This window comes from Canis lupus, chromosome X (assembly GCF_003254725.2).
Source record: "Canis lupus dingo isolate Sandy chromosome X, ASM325472v2, whole genome shotgun sequence".
Classification (NCBI taxonomy): Eukaryota; Metazoa; Chordata; class Mammalia; order Carnivora; family Canidae; genus Canis; species Canis lupus.
In genome coordinates this window covers 102,226,870-102,249,161 of record NC_064281.1, presented here as the reverse complement: position 1 = coordinate 102,249,161, position 22,292 = coordinate 102,226,870, and the positions used below count along the sequence as shown (strand labels likewise).

Sequence of the window (22,292 nt, the reverse complement as noted above, 5' to 3'; positions counted from 1 at the left end):
CATCGGGGTGCAGGTGTCCCAGCATTTCATTGCATCTGTATCTTTGGGGTAAATCCCCAGCAGTGCAATTGCTGGGTCGTAGGGCAGATCTATTTTTAACTCTTTGAGGAACCTCCACACAGTTTTCCAGAGTGCCTGCACCAGTTCACATTCCCACCAACAATGCAGGAGGGTTCCCCTTTCTCCACATCCTCTCCAACATTTGTGGTTTCCTGCCTTGTTAATTTTCCCCATTCTCACTGGTGTGAGGTGGTATCTCATTGTGGTTTTGATTTGTATTTCCCTGATGGCAAGCTCTGCAGTTCATTTAACAAGCACTTTCAATGAGCCATGGCGGCCTCCTTACCAGCATGTTGGGTAGATAGAGACATGGTTATATTTAGTGATCTGAAAAATCCTCTCTCTTCAGATGATTCCAAATTCTCAGAAGCTGTACAGACCTTGCTCACCTGGATTGAGCGAGGAGAGGTGAACCGTCGCAGTGCCAACAACTTCTACTCCATGATCCAGTCAGCCAACAGCCATGTTCGCCGCCTGGTGAACGAGAAAGCTGCCCATGAGAAAGACATGGAAGAAGCTAAGGAGAAATTTAAGCAGGCCCTGTCCGGAATTCTCATTCAATGTGAGTGGAAGTCAGAGTTCTGTGGAAGGGTGAGAGAGCCCTTCACTTAGGTGCCACATTCTCTGAATGAGAGCCAGGCCTACAAAGAGCCATCCTGTGGCATGGGGCAAGGATCCCTTCTTTGCCCTGTGCTCTCCTTATATTGTCAAATGCCTGAGCTCTGGTTTAATGGGATACATGTGGGTACCTCCTATGTTTACTTTTTTGGGTATATCTCTTTCAGCTACTTAGAAACACTGACAGCTAGGCCACAATCTTGTGCTTTTACTTTTGCTTGTTTTCAAAAGTAAGTGATAAGTACCCCCAGGCCTCAGTGGAAAGTTTGGTATTTCATTGTGAAAGTTAGAAGCAGCATCAGCATTTGTAAGCTTCTCTGCTTCAGATTTGCATCATTATCATACTATGTTTTTCAGGTACTACATGTTAGTGAAAGTATAATTATGTTTCCCAGGGTGATTGAATAGAAACCAAATTTGCTACTTCTACCTGTTGTTTTCCCTTTACTTTCTTCTACTTCTGTATTTTTTCTGGATGTTGTAGACACTGGGCGGGATGGGAAGCCACCAAAATGGCCATTTTCAAAAAGAAGTGCTACTCCAAACCTTTTCAAGGTCTCTTAAATGAGACAGATCAGAATAAAATCTCAAGTGATGTTTTTAGTTCAGCCTATTATACAACTATCTGCACACATATTTTGAGTAAGGAACTATATTCACCTTAAGAATAAGGGTATAGCTTTATTATTTGGCTTTAAACAGCTAAGGCCCACTCTTCTCATATGTTACTTCCCACACTTGACTCACATAATTAGGATTAAAGAAGAGTTCTTTCATTTTCCATTTTTATATTGAAAATATATACAGGCCTAGAATCCAGGCTGAGAAAGTACATGTTTTTAGGACCTCAAAACAAATAGTAAAAAAGAGTAGCAAGCATCATGGGACTATAAATCCTTAAATCATTCATAGTCAGGATACAATCAGGGCTGTAAAGAAAAAAAAAGAACACCTCTGGATTTTCTTACTGTGAACATCCACCCAGGAAAAGGCTCTAGTCCTACTGTTCCTTTCCCAGAGAAGTCATGTCTAAGTTTCCCTCCTCTTGAACTGGGTAGGTAAAAGCACCAGAATATTTGTATATATTTCTCTGTTTGACATCTTAAGAGACTATGAAAAATACTCTTTAGGACTGCACTTACAGTATTCTTCCACAAAACTTCTATTTCTCTGGTCAACGAGCCTATCTATGTAGACTTAAAATAGATTCCCTTCATCTTAGGTTCTGATTTGATGATTCTGGTTAAATATACCTCAGAAAAACAAAAGGGTGGATTCTGTTGAAGTGAAGCATGCAGGCTCATTTTGGAAGGCTAGTTTATGAAAGAAGCCCGTGGTCCAAAGGAGCTGGTACAGCTAGCTGCTCGCTGCCATGCTGTGCTGGGTCATTAGTACTAAATCACATTCACTACAACTCTTACCTCACCTGCCTGAATACATACAGACTTTCAGTATTAAAACTTTAGTCACCATTTAACCCCAAACCTTCTGGAGTTTCCTTTATTCTGTGTATGGATATCTCTGCCTTTGAGTTTTCTTTAAGATCATGGTTCTCCAACACATGTAACCTTTTCTGAACACAACCATAGCCTAGTGGTGTCCTGAGAAGATAAAACAAGCCTGATGCTTCCCTTATTTCTTTTCTCCTCTCTTTTGCCATCCCTGGATGATACCTCAACCTGATTCAACTGCTGATCTGATGCCACAGTTGAGCAGATAGTAGCTGTGTACCATTCTGCCTCCAAACAAAAGGCATGGGACCATTTCACAAAAGCCCAGCGTAAAAACATCAGCGTTTGGTGCAAACAAGCTGAGGTTGGTAACTTTTTACTCTGGTAGCCCCTCAGGGAGACAGTTTCTTTCTTTAAACAAGTTATTAATTTGGAGTTTAGTGAGAATTAAACAGTGCTAAGCTCCCATGATCACAACAAGGCTCTAATGAAACACTACAATGTGTTCTCTAGCCTGTCACTGTGACCAGACCATGTGCTGCCGAAAGGGTAATAAATGTGCACGTGTTGTCTTGAATGCATTCTGCTGGATGAAAAACTTAGTAGTGAAATTGCAGCTGTGAAATTGTAAGTTTACTTCTCTAAGCTAGCTAGTCTTGGGTACAACAATAATTACTGACCCATGTGTCTAGTGTTAGTAATATTAGGGCTGTCTTACATTTATTAGAGCATCTTGACAGTTGAGGCTGGAAGCTGCCTGGTGTTACATTGGAGCATTGAAATTTCTGAGCCTCTTTTATCAAATCCACTCAGCCATCATTATAGGTGGCAGCTTTAAAGGTAACAGAGGACTCTGATTTCAAATTAAGGTTGACACACAGCTCTGTGCTTGTGCTCAGGTGACTTTTAGCATAGAATATGTCTGATGTGATTAGGCTGCTATCCTGAGTCCAAGATTAAAAACCAAGATGGGAGGTTTGTTTTTGTGGATCTGCCTTTGGAATGGCATATACTTCAAGTTCTTCTGTTCCTGTGAGCAACTTCCTTACCCAGCCCCTGACACCTTTGGTCTGTGCATGCAGCAACTTTTTCAACTTTGTTTCTGGGTCCTCTTTGCTAGTGTGGTAGCAGTCCCTTTATTTCTAGGAGTGCAGGCTGTCATATTCCTTAATGTTTAATAGCATTTGTAAGGCATTTACATCTCATAAAGCACTTTCACATTGGTTGCCTCACCTATGTGAGCCTCCCAGGAGATGTGGTATAGTGGAAAGAATGCTGAATCTGGAGTCAGAGAATCCAAATCTTAGCTCTGACACATTGCAGCCCTGTGATTTCAACCAAGTTAGTCAACCATTCTTGGTCTCTGCTCTTTCACCTATAAATTGGTGATAATAATGAAACCAATCTTGTGTGATTAAATGAGATAAGAGATGTGTAGAGTTTGAAAAAATATAAATGCTATCTAAATGGCAAATAATATTTCAGTTTACCATTCACAACTCCATAAGGGATAATAAGTAGGCATGATAGCCATGTTTTACATGTGAAGAAATTGAGATGCAGAAATGTTTACACAGCTAGTAAGTGGTCAGTTCAAGACTAGAAATTCTTTTTGGAGCACTGATATAAACAAGAGCCTCGTGCTCTTGAGTGAGTCATGTAATCTTTGTGGACCTCAACTTCCTAACCTATAAAATGAAGATAGCCATCTATTCTTTCCTTCCTTCATGAGAATACATGGCATAGTTTGTGTGGCAACAATTTGAAAACTGTGAAGAGCATTTAGAGGAAAATAAGCCAAACCATGTTCATAAACTGATAGTTTCTGAGCCATCAGTTCTGGCTCAGCAAAGGAATCTGGGAATCAGTGAGAGCTCCCTGAGGACATCAGCCCAATGGATAAGTAGAGTCATACAAAGCTAGTAATGTCTTAAATTATTTTTAAAAAGAAAATTAGGAACAAAACAGGGAGCTATTGTCTTACAGTAGCACAAAATTATTTTAGAATCCTAGGGATACCCAACTTTGTTGAGGCTCAATAAACAAAATTCCATAGTTCAATTCAAACATTAACAAAAAGTACATTCTCTGTCTGAGGCATTATGACAGGCAATGCAGGACGAGATGGTCTTTGCCCTCAGGGAGCTAGAAAGGTAAAGAAAGTGATCAAGGTGGGGGGGAGGGGAGTGGAGCTTAATATAAAAATTAAAAATATCCAAACTCCTTAGTTTGAACAGTTCAGAAAATTAAAGGTTGAGAAAAAATGCTCATTATGTCTTATAATTATAGAAAAGCAGTATTAAGTCTCTACTTTTTTTTTCAATACATGTACACATGTATCCATACTCAGGGTTGGAAGAAGCTGCCTCAACTGCCAGAGCCATTGAGGAAAGCCCTGCCAGTATAATAATGTCTTTTCATAGGAGGAAGGGAGTCTCTGATTTGAGCACTGACTTGCCCAGACTACAACCCTTCTATAAATGACTTTGCAGTAAAATATTTCCATGAATATTATTTATCAAGGCTCTCTATAAGAACTATAGTTCTATCAAGCCTACCTATCTGGTGGGTATATACTTGAGTTTAATTACCTTCTCAGTAAAGATAGTCAGTAAACTGGACATTTCAATGGGCCTGTAGAGAATGAGAGCTATCCACCCTATCACCTAATATAGCAGAGCTTCCTTGGCAGAGTGATGAGGATAAAGGATATGGCTAGCATGACTTGCCAAGAGCTACATGTTTCATGATTTATTTTGTAGACTGGGAGAATGCAGAAAAATGCTTCCTGCCTGTCAGATTGGACTAAATTAAGTCCTACCCTGAATACCTCAGTCTTGATAAGTAAAACTACTGAAAGTGGAATATAGCTAATGACCTTCCTCTGACATGGCATTTCCTAAACCTTAAAAAGACCTCTTCTACTTTACATGGATACCTCTTTAAATCAGGCTTTTTTTAACCTCTGCATACTTTAACTCAATAATAGGAAACTCTGTAGCAAGCAACAACCATCCTCTTAAATTGGGGCTGTCTCTGAACATCCCACTGAGAACCAGAGTATCTCAGTGACTTAAATCAACTAGACCAGCTTTTTCTTGGCCTGTGGATGACAGCTACAACCCCTAGGTCAGAGGTTTCATCAAGATGAAGGTTTCTGATGTTGAGCCTTTTTTGCCATTTGCCTTTGAGAATAACCTAGCTGGTAATCTCCTCATGTCACAGACTACCTGCTCCTTGTCTTACTGTCATCCTACCAGCAGCCAATAGTGTCTTACTCTGATGAGAGCAGGGTTATGGAGCAAGAAGAAAAAGTCCCCACATTCAGGGAGTCAGGCATTCACCTTGGTAGCATATGCTCGGCATACTAGTTTGCTAATGGGTCTTTCATTGGTTTATGTTCCTTATTTATATGTGTGTGGGGCTCCTGCTGATACAATCAAAAAGGGTAATAAGAGAAAGCTAGTCCCTCTTTACTAAAAATTCGTGTTTATAGTGACTTTACTGACATCTCTGTGTATTGTATGAACTCTTTTTCTATAGAACTGTTTAAAACCTGCATGTTTCTCTCACCGAAAAGCTGGCCTAGATTAGAAGCTAAACCTTAGTTGATATATAGAAACTAGAGCCATAGCAGTAGGCACTAGAACAGACCCCCTTGCAACCTCCCCAGTATAAGATTTTATACCACTGGGCCAGAGGGAAAGGGACTTGATAATTGCTAGCATTCTTGTAAAAGGAGATACTGTGATTGCTAAAATAACTTTCTCTCTAGATTTCCAAGCCTACCATTCCAAACTCTGAAGAACTGTTTGCAACTAGATGTTCAAGTCATCCACATACCCTATTTTAGAACCCATGTGTACTAATACTAGCTATTAGCTTTCAGCCATCAGGACACCTACTAACACAATTTGGATCAACCTAATTTTTATTTCCATATGTATCATACAACAGGCATTAAGAACTTGTGTTTGTGCTTTGCTTCATTATACTGAATGATATCTCAGATTCAAATTTCTATGTAAGTGTAGATGCTATCTGTTCCTTTCCATTCCTTCAACTGACCCCTTCCTCACCAAGTATCCTGTTAATGTTGAAAGCCTAGGTAAGTACAGTTTTGTTACACAATTAATAAGGAACTTTGCTTTACTGATAACCATGTTCCTATCATAACACATGAGTAAGATGAATTTAAGTTCACATAACTTTTCGTGAAACTACAGAGTTAGATACTTAATGTGCAATGATCATGATTTGCTTACTTTCTGATAAATTTAAAATGTCAGCTGGTACAGAGGTGATTCTTTCTGTGCATTTTCCTCTGTCTTGGGTTTCAGTTTGATTCTGTGTAAAAGAGCTTTCTCCTCCATTGTGGAGCAGTGTGCAAATTTCTAAGCATCAGGAAAAGTTACCATTAAAACAGACTCGAAGCCATTATAATGTGTTTTTTAAAATCACTAACAGCTTGCTGTTTAAATGAAAAATATCAGAGGTCCACTGTGGGCAAGAGAATGGTATAGATGCTTTAGGAGTGCTAGCTTTCCTTTTTCAGTATAGTGTCTCTCATTGACACATCCCAGTCAATTTCAGGTAGAGATTTACAAATGAAAACTTCTGGAAAATGTTTTGGCATGTCATTGCCACTCTTTGGGCTTCAGCACCAGATCCAGGTGTCAGGATGGGAAAGGAGGCAAATCTGGGAACCAGCCACTTCTCTTGCTGCCTGCACTTGAGTGACTCAGAGTCCTTCTCCTACCTGCACTACACCCTGGCTAGGTAGAGTGCCTTCTCCTACCTGCACTACACCCTGGCTAGGTAGAGTGCCTTCCCTGGGTAAATGCTACCTTTTAGTGCTTCACTCTGAAGGTATTTGTTAGAATTTGCTTACCAAAGTAGAGCTTTCTTGACCCAACCAGAAAGACAGAAAAAAGGTATATTGGATATCAAGTGCTTTAAAGGTAAGGCTTTCGGGATCCCTGGGTGGCGCAGCGGTTTAGCGCCTGCCTTTGGCCCAGGGCGCGATCCTGGAGACCCGGGATCGAATCCCACGTCGGGCTCCCGGTGCATGGAGCCTGCTTCTCCCTCTGCCTATGTCTCTGCCTCTCTCTCTCTCTCTGTGACTATCATAAATAAAAAAAAATAAAAAAAAAATAAAGGTAAGGCTTTCAAAGAATTAAAAACTTACTTGGGGGGAGCCCACCCGGGTGGCTCAACGGTCTAGCACCGCCTTCAGCCCAGGGTGTGATCCTGGAGACCCGGAATCGAGTCCCACATCCGGCTCCCTGCATGGAGCCTGCTTCTCCCTCTGCCTGTGTCTCTGCCTCTTTCTCTCTCTGCATCTCTCATGAATGAATATTTTTTTATTTTTTTAATATTTTTATTTATTTATTCATAGAGACAGAGAGAGAGAGAGAGAGAGAGGCAGAGACACAGGCAGAGGGAGAAGCAGGCATCATACAGCATCATACAGCAGCCTGACGTGGGACTCCATCCAGGGTCTCCAGGATCACGCCCTGGGCTGCAGGCGGCGCTAAACCGCTGCGCCACCGGGGCTGCCCATGAATGAATAAATTTTTTTAAAAAATTTTAAACTTACTTGCTTTAACTTAGACATACATTTACTAAATTTACTTTCATATGGTGCCCTTTAACCTGTGATATTCTCTTTGCCTTTATCTCCTTCATGTGGCTTTGTATGGAATATTTATAGGAGAGTAATAATACAGGGCTTAGTTTCTTTGTAGCTAAAGCGGATTCCCTGATGGTTAGAAAGCTCTAACCTCTGCCAATTTGCATGCCTATCTAAACAACAGAGAACAAGGGTCCTCTTAGTTTTTCTACCCTCATTTCATTATCTACTAAAGGAACTAGTAACTCTGGTTCCTGAAGTACTTTCAGGCATTGAGGTAAATTTTACCCATAGGTCCTTCTATTTCTGGAGATTTTTTGAAGATGTGAAAGACCTCTAGATAAGCTATATCGCTCAGTTATTGAACTTTTTGTACTTCTCAGAAGAGATTATTCTTTCTTGCCCAGCTGGAAGCAGAAAGATGTTTTGTGGGTGCTGAGCAGCTACAGGGCATGTCTTAGCTCTCAGATCTTCTTGCCCTCGGACATTTCCCTGGAAGGAACACAATTTACTCTTCTGAGAAACACAATAACTTTCCCAGAGTCCGATGACATGTTTGTGAATTGAAAGTTGGTCTCTGCTTACACCCTCTGACAGGCTACATTTTCGTTAGGTGACTAGGACAACCACAACTTTTCCTGATTCTGCAAGTTGTACAATATTTGAATTTGCCAGTGTCAAACCTCATTATAATCACCTTGCCAGAAACTGTTCTTTGATGATAACTGAAACCCAGACTCCTGAGACAGAATGAATTCTTAGAAATGAGCAATTCTTTTCTTCTCTGTGCAACAAGTTTGAATAAGACATAGCAAATCTCTCTCTTGACACAGCCCTTTAAACTTCATTTTTCTCAAGCAAGTCACTGTTTTCTTCTAAGTAATGCCCCTGCATAAGAGATGCTATGTTGGTACTTCTATTTTCTATTACTCCTATTTTTCTATTACGTCTTAACTACTGGTGATAATATTGAGTAGCTTGCATTTTCAAAACGGACTTTTATTTATCTGGCGAAAATTTATCTTGACATGGAAATTATTATTATTTTCCCCAGTAAATGGCATAAGAAAGGAAGATATTAGTTGAGATTGTGATTAAATATAGCATTAATTATTAAGAAACCCATTTGAAATATTTATAATCCCCCTAAATGGAGGCAATTTTCACCAGACAGCTTTGGATATTTCCTGTATTACGGCCCAATTGGGGCTAAGATAGGCAAGTAATTCTCAGCTCAATGCTGAGAAGTCTCTGACAGACATTAAGTGGCCTCTAAATGATTGTAAGCTGCTCCAAAATGCACAGTTTTCATGCCAACTTTTTTTAAAGTGGCTTTTCCAGTGTGATCTCCATCATTTCCAAAGTTCTTCCTGCCTTCGTGAAGATCTGTGTTTACTCTGGTAGCTCTTCCATCTAGCCTGAAGAACTTCCTTCTGCATTTCTTATAGTGCAAATTTTTGGACGACAAATTCTTGCATTTACATTTGTCTGAAAATAGATTTAATTCATTTTCCTTCTTGAAAGAATTTTTCCCTGCATATAGAATTCTGAATAAACAGGTACTTTTATCTCTTCCTGTACTTTAAAGATATTGTTCCCCTGACTTCTGGCCTATATTGTTTCCAAAAGATATCAAAGTATTCAAATTGTCTCTTTGTATATAATGTGCTGTGTTTTTCTTGTTGCTTTTAAGAGTTTCTCTATTTGTCCAGTTTAACTGAGTATAACCGACATACAGTACTGTATATATTTAAGGTGTACAGCATTATGATTTGACCTACATGGACTGTGAAATGATTATCACAATGAGTTTACCTAACTAAAGAGTTAAACAGTTTCTCTTTATGTTCTGGTTTTCAGCTGACTATAGTGTTCTTAGATACACCTTTTTCACACATCTCCTGCTTGGGGTTCACTGAGCTCTTTGAATATATAAATTAATGTCTTTCATCAAATTTGAGACATCTTAAACTACTTTTTCTTCAAGTATTCTGAGTCATTTAATCTCTTCTCTCTGTGATTCCAGTTAGTTTTTCTCTGTTCTTCAGATTGGATAAATCTGTATTGTTCTCTCTTTAAGTTCTCTCTATGTAAAGTTATCTTTACATAGAGATATCTATCTCTGCTATCTCTATTGTAAAGTTAGGCTCATCCGGAACTTTTATTTTGGAAATTATATTTTTCAGTTTTAGAATTTCCAGCTGGTTCTTTTCTAAAGTTTCTGTTTCTCTTTTCATTCATTATGAATGTATTTCCTGTCTATCATTGAAATAGTTATAATAGTTGCTTTAACTCCTTATCTGCTAACTTTCATATCTGGTTCATTTTATGTTTGATCTCTGATGATTTTCTTTTCTCTTGAAGACAGATCATCTCATCCTAGTTCTTTTTATGCCAAGTAATTTGGGACTTTGCCTGCACTTTTTGAATATTTTGCTTTTAAGGTTCTAGTTATATCCTGTTATGTTCATTCTGTTATGTTCTTCCAAAGAAGGCTGACTTTGTTTCTTTTAACAGTCAATTTACTTAACTGAATTTAAGCTGGAAATTTTCTCTCTTAGATGGCAGCTCAAATCTCAGTTCTTTTAGACTTAGCTGTGTTGTTTGGAATCTATCATGTGCTTCCATGGTTCAAGGGTCATGCAGAAGTTTGAGCAGATATTATACACAGAATTTGGATATATCGCTCTCTTTGGCTGTCTCCCTTCTGGGATCCCCTCCTCAATTTTCTGTGGCTTTCTCCTTTATTTATTTAGGATATAAAGATAGTGTTTTCTATTAAAAATATAGACACCCTGTGAGCTGCTAACTGTGGTCTGGTGTCAAACTAAAAGGCCCTGAAAAAAACTGAGAGACCCATATCCTTCTTCCAGATGTCAGCAACTCTTTAGGATATACTTGCTTTTGTTCATTCTCCAGTGACATCAAGTAGTTAGGAGTTTGGCTTGGTTTGATTTTGTGTTTTGTTCAGAGTATAGTTACTATCCGTAGAAGGGATAGAAGTTCTTCACTCCTGACAGCTCATTTTTGCTATAACTTCTAAACCTGCAAAAGTTAGATTAACAGTTCTGTTGAGAGGGATGCCTGGGTGGCTCAGCGGTTTGGCACCTGCCTTTGGCCCAAGGTATGATCCTGGAGACCCAGGATTGAGTCCCACATCAGGCTCCCTGCATGGAGCCTGCTTCTCTCTCTCTGATTCTCTCTCTGCCTGTGTCTCTGCCTCTTTCTCTGTATCTCTCATGAATAAATAAATAAAAATCTTTTTTTAAAAAAAAATAAGCAGTTCTGTTGAGTAAATCTGTAAGTGGAGAGGAAAAAGGATGGAAAGATGCAAACTCAAAGGATTTGACATGGGAAAGTGAAAATGGCAGAATCCTTCAAGGAAAGTCCAGAAATCCATGTTATAGGTAAGAGGCCTTTCATGACCAGCAGTACTTTCTAACATAGGAAGGATATGAGAATCATCAACTGCCAGAGCTTTGGATATGGAAAGAATGCCTTATGGAAGACAGAATGTACAAAGTCTGCTTTGTCTTTCAAGACAGTCTCAGCCCCAATGTGCCCCTTTTCCCTTGCCTTAAGAGTACTCTGAAGTTTTATCACATGTCAAAAAACCCTGCTCCATCTTATCCTTAACTCTGTTCATTTATTCAATGTTTTCTAACCTTTCCCACCTACAAAGCATAACTTTTAACCTTAGGAAATTCGCAACATACATAATGATGAATTAATGGGAATCAGACGAGAAGAAGAAATGGAGATGTCTGATGACGAAATAGAAGAAACCACAGAAACAAAAGAAACAGAAGAATCAGGTAAAGTTAATTCTGCTTTGTTTGATTTAACTAACATGTACTTGCAGGTATGATATTTTAAAACTTCTAACATCCAGTAAGGTATGGACACAAAACCATCAGTCTGGAACCAGCTAGAAACAACTGGTAAAGCCATATAAGGACACAGTGGCTGAATATCAACCCTGTGGCTATAGGATCTTCTTATTCACTCCCATCTTCCATCACAGTACTGAATTAAAATTGGACTTTCTTCTCTTAGGAGGGCTAGACATTTAGGTAGCATTGTCCTATATTTGATTTGGATTTATTAATAATATGTTCTATAGTAAGAATCATAAGAGAGCTTACACATAAATAGATAGCCAAACATCTTAAAAAGTAGATTCCCTATATCACGTATACCTTATACCAAAATTAGTAACAGATGGATTTAAGATTCAAATGTAAAAAAAAAAAAAAAAGAAAGAAACATAGCAAAAGAAATTCTGGAAAATGTAGGAGTTGGTTATATAATTTGGGATGAAGGTCTCCAAAGATAGAAATCATAAAAGATACTTTTAATAAATTTATCTTCATACAAATTAAATATTTTTCTTTAAAGAATCACAAAATTAAAAAAGACTCTACCAACTAAGGGAAAATATCTATATGTGACAATCTACCTATCTGCTGCCTTTTATCATGGTTACTTAGGGGTTTATTAGGAACCAAACAGCAGTCTACAGACAGATGTCTGGGTAAAGGGTTTTGCTCATACTTAGTATAGTCAGGACCTCACTATGAGACAGGCCACTACGTGGGTCCCCAGTGAACTCATAATACAAACCTGTTGAACAGTGTGACACTATACCACCCTTCAATTTCATAACAAATCAAGGAGAGAATTACCAGAAGGGAGATTAAAACATCACACAAAAGACTAGTGTTTTCAGGTAAGCCATTCCAAGTAGTCTTAGGAGTCAGTAAGGTACCATGGACAGAGCATGGGACCTAAAGTTAGAGCACCTGAATTCTAGTCCCAACTGTGTTCCTCTTGACTCAGGAAGGACTTCTGTCTCATTGAGCTCAGGTTCCACCCTTGTAGGAAGTACATTATACAACCATTTAACATGAATGTTGGGATGGCTAAATGAATTCATTCGTTCACTTAATAACTATTGCATGCCAAGCACTGTGCTAAACATTGGAGATATCGTAACAAACTGTCCCTACTCTGTGTGTGTGTATGTGTGTGTGTGAGAGAGAGACAGAGATCCAATTGATTATAATGCAAATCAGAATTTCTTGGTTCCAGTACTTGCATATTGAAGTCAGCAGTTCTATAGCCACTTGAGTGGTCCTAGAATCTTCATTCCATGAACAGAAACTCTTAAGGAAAGAAAGCCACCAGATTAGACTTTTTTAATTTATTTTTTTAGACTTTTTAAAAAAATATTTTATTTATTCATTCATGAGAGACACAGAGAGAGAGAGAGGCAGAGACATAGGCAGAGGGAGAAGCAGGCTCTATGCAGGAAGCCCGATGCGGGACTCAATCCCAGGACTCTGGGATGATGCCCTGAGCCAAAGGCAGACGCTCAACTGCTGAGCCACCCAGGCATCCCAAATTAGACTTTTAATTTCTTTTTTTTTTTTATTTTTTTTATTTATGATAGTCATACAGAGAGAGAGAGAGAGGGGCAGAGACATAGGCAGAGGGAGAAGCAGGCTCCATGCACCGGGACCCTGACGTGGGATTCGATCCCGGGTCTCCAGGATCGCGCCCTGGGCCAAAGGCAGGCGCCAAACCGCTGCGCCACCCAGGGATCCCTCCAAATTAGACTTTTAAAAAGACATTTGTAGCTGTTATATCTGTATTTACTGTATTTCTGCCATACGTTAGATCCCTAAATATCTAAACCTCCATATATATTGAATAAATACTTTGTAATCAGTAGATAGTTAGCATTTTCAGAACAGTGAACTAATTACTACAAATGCATACAATAATCTTAACAGCTAAAAAAAGAATTTCTTAATAATTGAGCTATTCAAATTACTTAAGTGCTTAGCCAACATGTTTTATAGCTGACTAATCTTTGACTTATAGAATTATCTCCATCTCAGTATCTACAGTATTGTTTACGGTGTTAATTCAGTGTTATCCTGAAATGAATGTAACCGTAAGTTTGAATATTTGCTTGATAAATTGCTGAATTTGAGGAGTTATTGGGGGAGGGGGTGTGTATGGGAGATTCAGATTAAATGCACTTACTAGTGTTATATAATTGCATTTTGCTTCTGTATCTCTTTTGAGTTAAAAGCTGTATTGGCTACTGCACAGAATCTTATTCATTTAGAGACTAGAAACTCCCTGACAGATCATCTTATAGCTGTTTTCTTTCCTGTTCCACATGCCAGGATGCTGCTTTGTCAAATAAAGCTATCTACAATAGACTTAATGGAGCTTACCAAATAGCTTTTCTCCCAGAAGGTTTCAATTCATTTTCATTCAAGGACTTTTGTGCATTCTTCTTCCCCTCGATCGTATCTAATTTTGTTATCTTGCTTCTGTAGTAGTCAACTGCAGAAATCCTGCTCAATGTGAGCCAGTAAGTGGGTCCTCAGGTTTTATCTAAATCAGCTAAATCTTTTAGTTTCACTTGGTTCCAATTAAAAGCGTAAGCACTAGATCTCAGAGTTGTTTTTTCTCTCTCCATGCTACCAAACTTGAATTCCAGGAGCCTAGAGCATGTGTCTGGTTAAATTTTACTCCCAGAGAAAGTAAGAGTCAAATCTAGCTGAGCAGTCTTGGTTAACCTTTCCTTGGAGTGCCACAAAATTTTTATTCTTCAAGGGACTCTGTATTACCCAGCCCATATTTGTGATGCAGTACTGGAAACCTTCTTGCTTGCCATAGAAGAAAGGACTGCTGTGCTCAAAGCAATGTGTTGAAGAGGGGGAATCACATCAAAGCAAACCATGATAGTGCAAAACTATTTCATTCTATTGCTAGCCATGATAAAAAGTACATGTGCCCAGTAAACCTAAGAACAGCTGTTCCTTTTCAGCATCTATTGTCTGCCTTCTCCACTTAAACTAATGGTTCTCAGATTTGGTGTATATAAGCATCATTGGGCTACCTTTAAAAAATCAGATTTATGGGTCGCAAGGTTTGATTAAGTAGGTCCATAATGAAGTTCAGGTGTTTGCGTTTTATCAGACATCCTAAACGATTTAAATGCTGGTGGTTCAGGGAACACATTTGGAAAATACTGACTGAGATCATTCTCCTTTATTGTTCTAGCCAAAGTTTTCACTACTCTTGGTTTTCAATCTCATTCCTTCCCTCCCCCCCACCTCTCATTATTCCCTGTGTTATTAAACAGTTTGATCAGTTAATTAACGAGGACTGCATCCTATAAGCTGATGGCAATAGAGGTGAAATGTATGTAAATTTACATAAAATATAAGAAATACCACTTGGCACTAAGTGGTAAGAATTTACTGCATTAGAATGCAGCAAGGCCAAGAGATATTAGTGTGGCCAGAGTAGTTGCAGTCAGTGAAAATTGATCAGGACCTTCAAAGATGAATAGGTTTGGATGAGAAAAAGGAGAGTAAGAAAGTATCTTGATGTGGAGAGGAAAAGGAATAGGGCTCAGAGAAGGAAACAAGGATGATGGGAATGGGGGATAAAAGATTGAGTGGACACGGTGGGTCCAGATTATGGGGAATCATGAATGCCATGGTTATATTTAGCATAATAGACAATATGGCCCTACAAACATGTCTCAATCATGGTGCTAGTATGATAAAAGCAACATGAATTATATTTTTGGGGAATAATTTTGAATAAAGATCTACCAGAGACTTTTATAGGAATTTAAATATGAAATGATGAACCCCAGGACTAGAGTGAAGGTAACAGGAACTAAGACAAAATGGTAAAAGGATGTAACAGAAAACATGAGATTAAAGATGCTAGGAGTCATTTCAGAAGAATAACTAAAGTCTTTGGTGCCAGATTAGATACAGATGATGAAGAAAAAAGCAAGGATTTGAGATGAGGCTAGGTTTTCTAGTCTGGGTGATTGGAGGGTCAGTGGTCATATTAGTTCGCTAGGGTTACTGCAACAAAGTATCACAAACTGAGTGGCTTAAACAACAGAAATTTGTTGCCCCACGGTTCTGGAGGCCAGAAGTCTGAGATTAAGTGTCATCAGGGTAGGTTCCTCTTGAAGACTGTAAGGGAGAATCTGTTCCATGCCTGTATCCTAGCTCCTGATGGTTTGTTGACAATCTTTGAGACTTCTTGGCTTATAGTTACATCACCCCAATCAATGTCTTCATGTTTACATGGCATTCTCTCTATTTGCATGTCTCTGCATCCAAATTTCTCCTTTCTATAAGTATATCAGTCATATGGTATGACTAATGACCACCCTACTGACCTCCTTTTAACTTGATTACCTCTGTAAAGACCCTATTTCCAAATAAGGTCACATTCTAAGGGCTTCAACATAAAGGTTTTTTTTTGGCAGGTGGTTACAAATTAAACCCATACTAGTAGCACTGACTAAAATGGACTGGTGCCTGGGACTGATTTGTGGAATATGAGATCAGTTTCAGACAGTAGGTAGTTAGGAAATAAATATAAAGGGTTTATATTGAAACCATGGTGAAGAAAGTAGAAGGAGAATATGAATGAATAAATGACTGTCAAAGACAAGTGAGAGAGAGAAAAGCAAAAGACTAAATACAGAGCTTTGGTAGCTGCCCACATCAAGGGAGAAGGAAAGAAAGAGGAGTTTGCAGAGCAGTTAGGAAAAGAGCAGTCTAAGGGCACCTGGGTGGCTCAGTCAGTTAAGCATCCAACTCTTGATTTTGGCTCAAGTCATGATCTCAGGGTCCTGGGATTGAGTCCCATGTCAGGCTCTGTGCTCAGCAGGGAGTCTGCTTGAGAATTCTCTGCCTACCCCCTAGCCCCTACTTAGATAGATGATAGGTAGGTAGGTAGGTAGGTAGATAATTTTTTTAAGAAAAAAAAATCCTAAGAGGCTAGAAGAAAACTGGAAAAGCATCAGATTATTGAGCCCACAAGAATTTATAGAAGTAGGAATAATCAATATTATCAGATATTACAAAGAGGAAAGGAATCAAAGACAACATTGAGCAAGAACTATTTTGGTAGGGTGATAGAGGTAGGGGCTAGAACATATGACTTTAAGGAGAGAAAGTGGACAAAGACAAGTCAAAAAGTTGGATACTGACCAAAAGCAAATGCAAGCATTATAAATGGCAACTAGAATTGGTAACAAATTTAAAGTTAAGTTGTTGTTTATTGTTCAATAGAAGGGAAGGGCCATGGAGAGAGTGAGGTTGAAGATGCTTGAGAGTGAAATAGTACTTATGGGTAATTATGGAAGTGGAATCCTAGAAAAGAATAGGAAGTGATCCAAACTCAGATGGAGTTTTCTTTAGAGAGGGGAGAACCCTCTTCCTCTGAGACAAGAGAGGTGAAGCTAAAGGGATATATGGATCCCATGCTGCTCCATATAGCAAGAGATTGGTCAACTGTTGATTAGGGAAATGCTCTGGAAATGAGACCATGAGGAAACAGGAACAGACCTGGAATAAATACCCTAGGTAGGATGGAAGGAAGAATTCAGTGAGAAATAAGAGACCCGTGAGCAAGGAACAACATGAGTCTGTATTGACCAGGACTGCCCAGCTCAGCAACTTCTTATAAGAGTCCTCTTCAGCCCAGGATAAGGTGCAAAGTTGAGTTGAGTGACCATGAGCTAGGAATTGGCATGGTAAGACTAGCCAAAGGTTTTCAGGAGGGTAAAAGTATATAAGGTACTAAGGAATTTGCAGTGGAATCTGTTTAGCCAGAAAATAGTTAATGCTCTGGGTGAAGTTGGCCATTCCAAGAGATTAAAGGTCCCAGCAAACAAAGAGAGCAATGTCTCAGGGTGATGAGGGGCAGTGAAATCACTGACAAATTAAGACATTGTGTTTGAGAGGCAAATTTAGAGATCTCAGAGGAGAAACAGTGAAGTCTCTGTTGCATCAATACTGGTAGAAGCCTCATTGGAGTAATAACCTGCAGAGGTAAGGCTAAGGAAAGGCTTTGGGAGGTGAGGGAATTCACCTAAAATTTTGCCTGAATTGGCCTACAACCACTCAGATCATCTCCCCTCTTTCTTTAAACTTTGTTCTTTTGGCTTTTTTCTTTGTGAATCATTCCAGCTCAAACTTTTTTTAGGAACCTTGAGAGGAATGTTGCACATTTTCCCTTCTATAATTTGGTAACATTTGTTACACATCTTCCTTCAAAAATTTGGTGACATTGTAATGCAGCTTTGTGATAGTGGCCAACGGCCAACCCCCTAAATTTGATCCCATTAAAATTTTTGTTTTCTTTGTATTACCAAAGAAACTTAGGTGTTAATTATTTAATAACACAAAATCCTTTTAGATCTTTTGTCATAGTAAAACATATCTGGAATTCTGCTCAGAGTGTCTCCCCTAAAAAGAAGAGTTCATAGCTGCCTTCATATTTTCATATTGCCATGATGAATTGGCAGCTTTCAGATCTGAGGAGCCATCTTCATAAAGAGAAATGGTTTTCCCACATAGGAAATAGGCTAAAAGGAGCAAATGAGAACTAATGATGGCAAGGTATGAATAAATTCAGTATACTCTTTAGTATCAGAACTGATGGATTCACCCACTCAAACATATTATTAAAAGGTAATATTGAACTTTTCAATGTTCTGGCAATGTACAAAGAACTCCAACTTCAGAAATGGACCCAATTAATATTAAGTCTGTGAAAGTAAAGACTTGGCACCCTCATTAAAATGACAAAAACCCTCATTTCAGGGAGTGGGAAATAGATTTCCTAAGTTAGATGCCCTGGTGGCATTAGAGAAGATCACATTCTCTTTTGCTTAGTGACAGGTCCAAACTGGGGAGATTATTATCTGTTCACACTTGGTTTCAGGAATCTATCTCTGCTCATCAGCATGCCCTTTCCCCCCAGGAGAGAAGCAGTCCCTCCTCCTCATTTGCTCAGAGGAAAAATATTTTCGCATTTAAACTGGAGACTATGCCTCCAACCATTCTTCTAGATTACTGCCCTTTTCCACGTTTCTCCACATGACTCATAAAGCATGAGTATAATCACTAGCCTGCAGCACAAGAAGAAACAAAAGGAGGAAGATGAAATATCACTATTTAGTATTGAGCTGCATGGCTTGCCAGAGGACAAACATGCAAACCAAAGCAGGAATGAATAACTGTCTCTCTATAGCAGTCACTTAATTTACAAAGGAACCTCTGTGTTACTCAGCAGAACTCCAGCTCAAAATGCTATCCTTGGTACTGACCCAACAAGCAAATCAAATATTTCTTCCCGTTTGGCAGATAGCACATGTCCCTTCTGCCATACACTTTCCTATATACAGTCATCTTCACTTTTAGCATCTTCTTTTGGTGTTATGATTGTGAGAAACGCTACCTGTCCAACAAGTATTCTGGCTGCTGGGAGAGATGGCAAGGATAGATAGTATTTACAGTTCTGGGATTCCAACTCTCTGTGTAACAGCTTTCTCTCCAAAGACACAAAAGCTGTATGATTACAGAAAAAAATTAAAATCTGTAATAAAACCAAACAGACAATGAATGTGTTATGCCAAAATTTTTTGTAATTTCTTTTAAAAACTAAAATATAAGGTTCAAACTGCCACATCAGGATAATTGCATAGCCATCCACAGAAAACAAGAGAACATGTAACAGGAAGGATTGCCACTCACTAATTTGGATAGAAAATCTGATTACATCAGCCTACATTGGTACCTGATTGTTTCAGGAAAACCCTCCGATCGAAAGCACAGAATTAAGCCCTGCACCCCACTCCACCCAAAGCAGCTTTCTTTTAGGAATAGGAAGTGTTTTAACCCTCAGAATAGGGTTTTCTTCTATATACTTCATCTTTGTAAAGCACAACTTCTTCCTATTTCTTGTAGAGAATGAATCTTGTCTTTGAAATCCCTTTAGAGAACTCTTCTTCCACCACTTACAGCTAATAATCTTGAAGATTTTATTTCCATTACTTTCTTTTACTTTCTTATACCCAAAGTCCCTCCCCATAAGTAGCTGAAAAAAATCATACCTTTGAAAAGTTGCCTTTTTTATAATAATAAATTTATTTTTTTATTGGTGTTCAATTTTCCAACATACAGAATAACACCCAGTGCTCATCCCGTCAAGTGCCCACCTCAGTGCCCGCCACCCAGTCACCCCCACCCCCCCGCCCTCCTCCCCTTCCACCACCCCTAGTTCGTTTCCCAGAGTTAGGAGTCTTCCACGTTCTGTCTCCCTTTCTGATATTTCCCACACATTTCTTCTCCTTTCCCCTTTATTCCCTTTCATTATTATTTATATTCCCCAAATGAATGAGACCATATAATGTTTGTCCTTCTCCGATTGACTTACTTCACTCAGCATTATACCCTCCAGTTCCATCCATGTCGAAGCAAATGGTGGGTATTTGTCGTTTTTAATGGCTGAATAATATTCCATTGTATACATTAACCACATCTTCTTTATCCATTCATCTTTCAATGGACACCGAAGCTCCTTCCACAGTTTGGCTCTTGTGGACATTGCTGCCATAAACATCGGGGTGCAGGTGTCCCGGCGTTTCATTGCCTCTGTATCTTGGGGGTGCCTTTTAACATTCTTAGACATTTAATATACAGGTTTGTAATTTTGATCCATTTTGTTAATGTCTTTTTGGGGCTTTATTCTTTGTTAGGAATCAAAAAAGGAATAAACTATAAATGTTTCCATTAATTTGGACTGTAAACCATAAAGATTAGTGGAATTTCATTTTTTACAATTATCATAAACCTGGTACAAAGAAGGTATTCAGTGTTTGTTGAATGAACATCCTCTTATTAAATATTTTATAATAGCTTTTGTGTTTGTTGACCTTGAAAAATGTGCCATAACCATAAATAAAGCTAATTTTCCTCCTGTGTCTTAGGATTTTTTAAATTAATAAATTAATTTTTTAGAGCAGTCTTAGATTTACTACAACATTGAACAAGAAGTAAAAAGTTTCCAAATACCTCTGTCTCACAAACACGCGCACACACACACATATCTCCTCACCACCACTAAAGGAAGATGGAGCAGAGCTGTATTTGGAATCAGAGGGCAACTGTATCCAAGATATGAGCTTTTGGGGTGGATAAAGTTGACGTGCAAATAAATTGATAGCAACTTCTCAAAGGTGTGAAGCTTAATAAGGTCCTAAGGAAAAATGTATATATGCTTTTCACAGCTTTCTAGAATTTTTTGACATTTGATTTTCTTGAGACTTGTAAACCTGGATATGTTGAAGAGTATTTGTTAATTTTACTTTTTGGAAGGTATTTTAAACCAGTAGAACTAACAGTGACACCTTGCATTTCATTTCAGCAATGCTTACAGGTTTCTTTTGTATATAATTCTTAGAATGCTCATTTCTTTTAAATGATTTAATTTGTACAGCAGAGGAATGTTACTGTATTAGTATATAACTATTACCTAATATTGAGTTTTTGCAAAAAAAAAATGAATGCTCATATGTAATTGAAATACTTCCGATCACATGAAAATGCTGATTTAACATTTAAGTATCACAGCATTAAAAGAAAAAATGGAATAAAAAAAATCCATCTTTCAGTGGACACCGAGGCTCCTTCCACAGTTTGGCTATTGTGGACATTCCTACTATAAACATCGGGGTGCAAGTGTCCCGGCGTTTCATTGCATCTGTATCTTTGGGGTAAATCCCCAACAGTGCAATTGCTGGGTCATAGGGCAGGTCTATTTTTAACTCTTTGAGGAACCTCCACACAGTTTTCCAGAGTGGCTGCACCAGTTCACATTCCCACCAACAGTGTAAGAGGGTTCCCTTTTCTCCACATCCTGTCCAACATTTGTGGTTTCCTGCCTTGTTAATTTTCCCCATTCTCACTGGTGTGAGGTGGTATCTAATTGTGGTTTTGATTTGTATTTCCCTGATGGCAAGTGATGCAGAGCATTTTCTCATGTGCATGTTGGCCATGTCTATGTCTTCATCTGTGAGATTTCTGTTCATGACTTTTGCCCATTTCATGATTGGATTGTTTGTTTCTTTGGTGTTGAGTTTAATAAGTTCTTTATAGATCTTGGCCCACAGCAAATATCATTCTCAATGGAGAAGCACTGGGAGCCTTTCCCCTAAGATCAGGAACAAGACAGGGATGTCCACTCTCACCACTGCTATTCAACATGGTACTGGAAGTCCTAGCCTCAGCAATCAGACAACAAAAAGACATTAAAGGCATTCACATTGGCAAAGAAGAAGTCAAACTCTCCCTCTTCGCCGATGACATGATACTCTACATAGAAAACCCAAAAGCCTCCACCCCAAGATTGCTAGAACTCATACAGCAATTTGGTAGCGTGGCAGGATACAAAATCAATGCCCAGAAATCAGTGGCATTTCTATACACTAACAATGAGACTGAAGAAAGAGAAATTAAGGAGTCAATCCCATTTACAACTGCACCCAAAAGCATAAGATACCTAGGAATAAACCTAACCAGAGAGGTAAAGGATCTATACCCTAAAAACTATAGAACACTTCTGAAAGAAATTGAGGAAGACACAAAGAGATGGAAAAATATTCCATGCTCATGGATTGGCAGAAT

At 38.7% G+C, this 22,292-nt stretch overlaps 1 protein-coding gene across 12 annotated transcripts in view; it reads left to right on the top strand.

Annotated features, from left to right (window-relative positions):
* ENOX2 (ecto-NOX disulfide-thiol exchanger 2) overlaps positions 1–22,292 on the top strand; it is a 282,694-nt gene that overhangs the window by 244,237 nt on the left and 16,165 nt on the right. For all 12 annotated transcript variants that reach the window (XR_003129470.3, XM_025431174.3, XM_049107620.1 and 9 more), the window contains 3 exons: positions 410–622; positions 2,387–2,493; positions 11,462–11,576. Coding sequence is in view for 11 of the 12 variants with exons in the window: in XM_025431174.3 (XP_025286959.3) it covers positions 410–622; positions 2,387–2,493; positions 11,462–11,576 (435 nt within the window). In the remaining variant the exon portion in view is untranslated. The remainder of the gene's footprint in view (positions 1–409; positions 623–2,386; positions 2,494–11,461; positions 11,577–22,292) is intronic.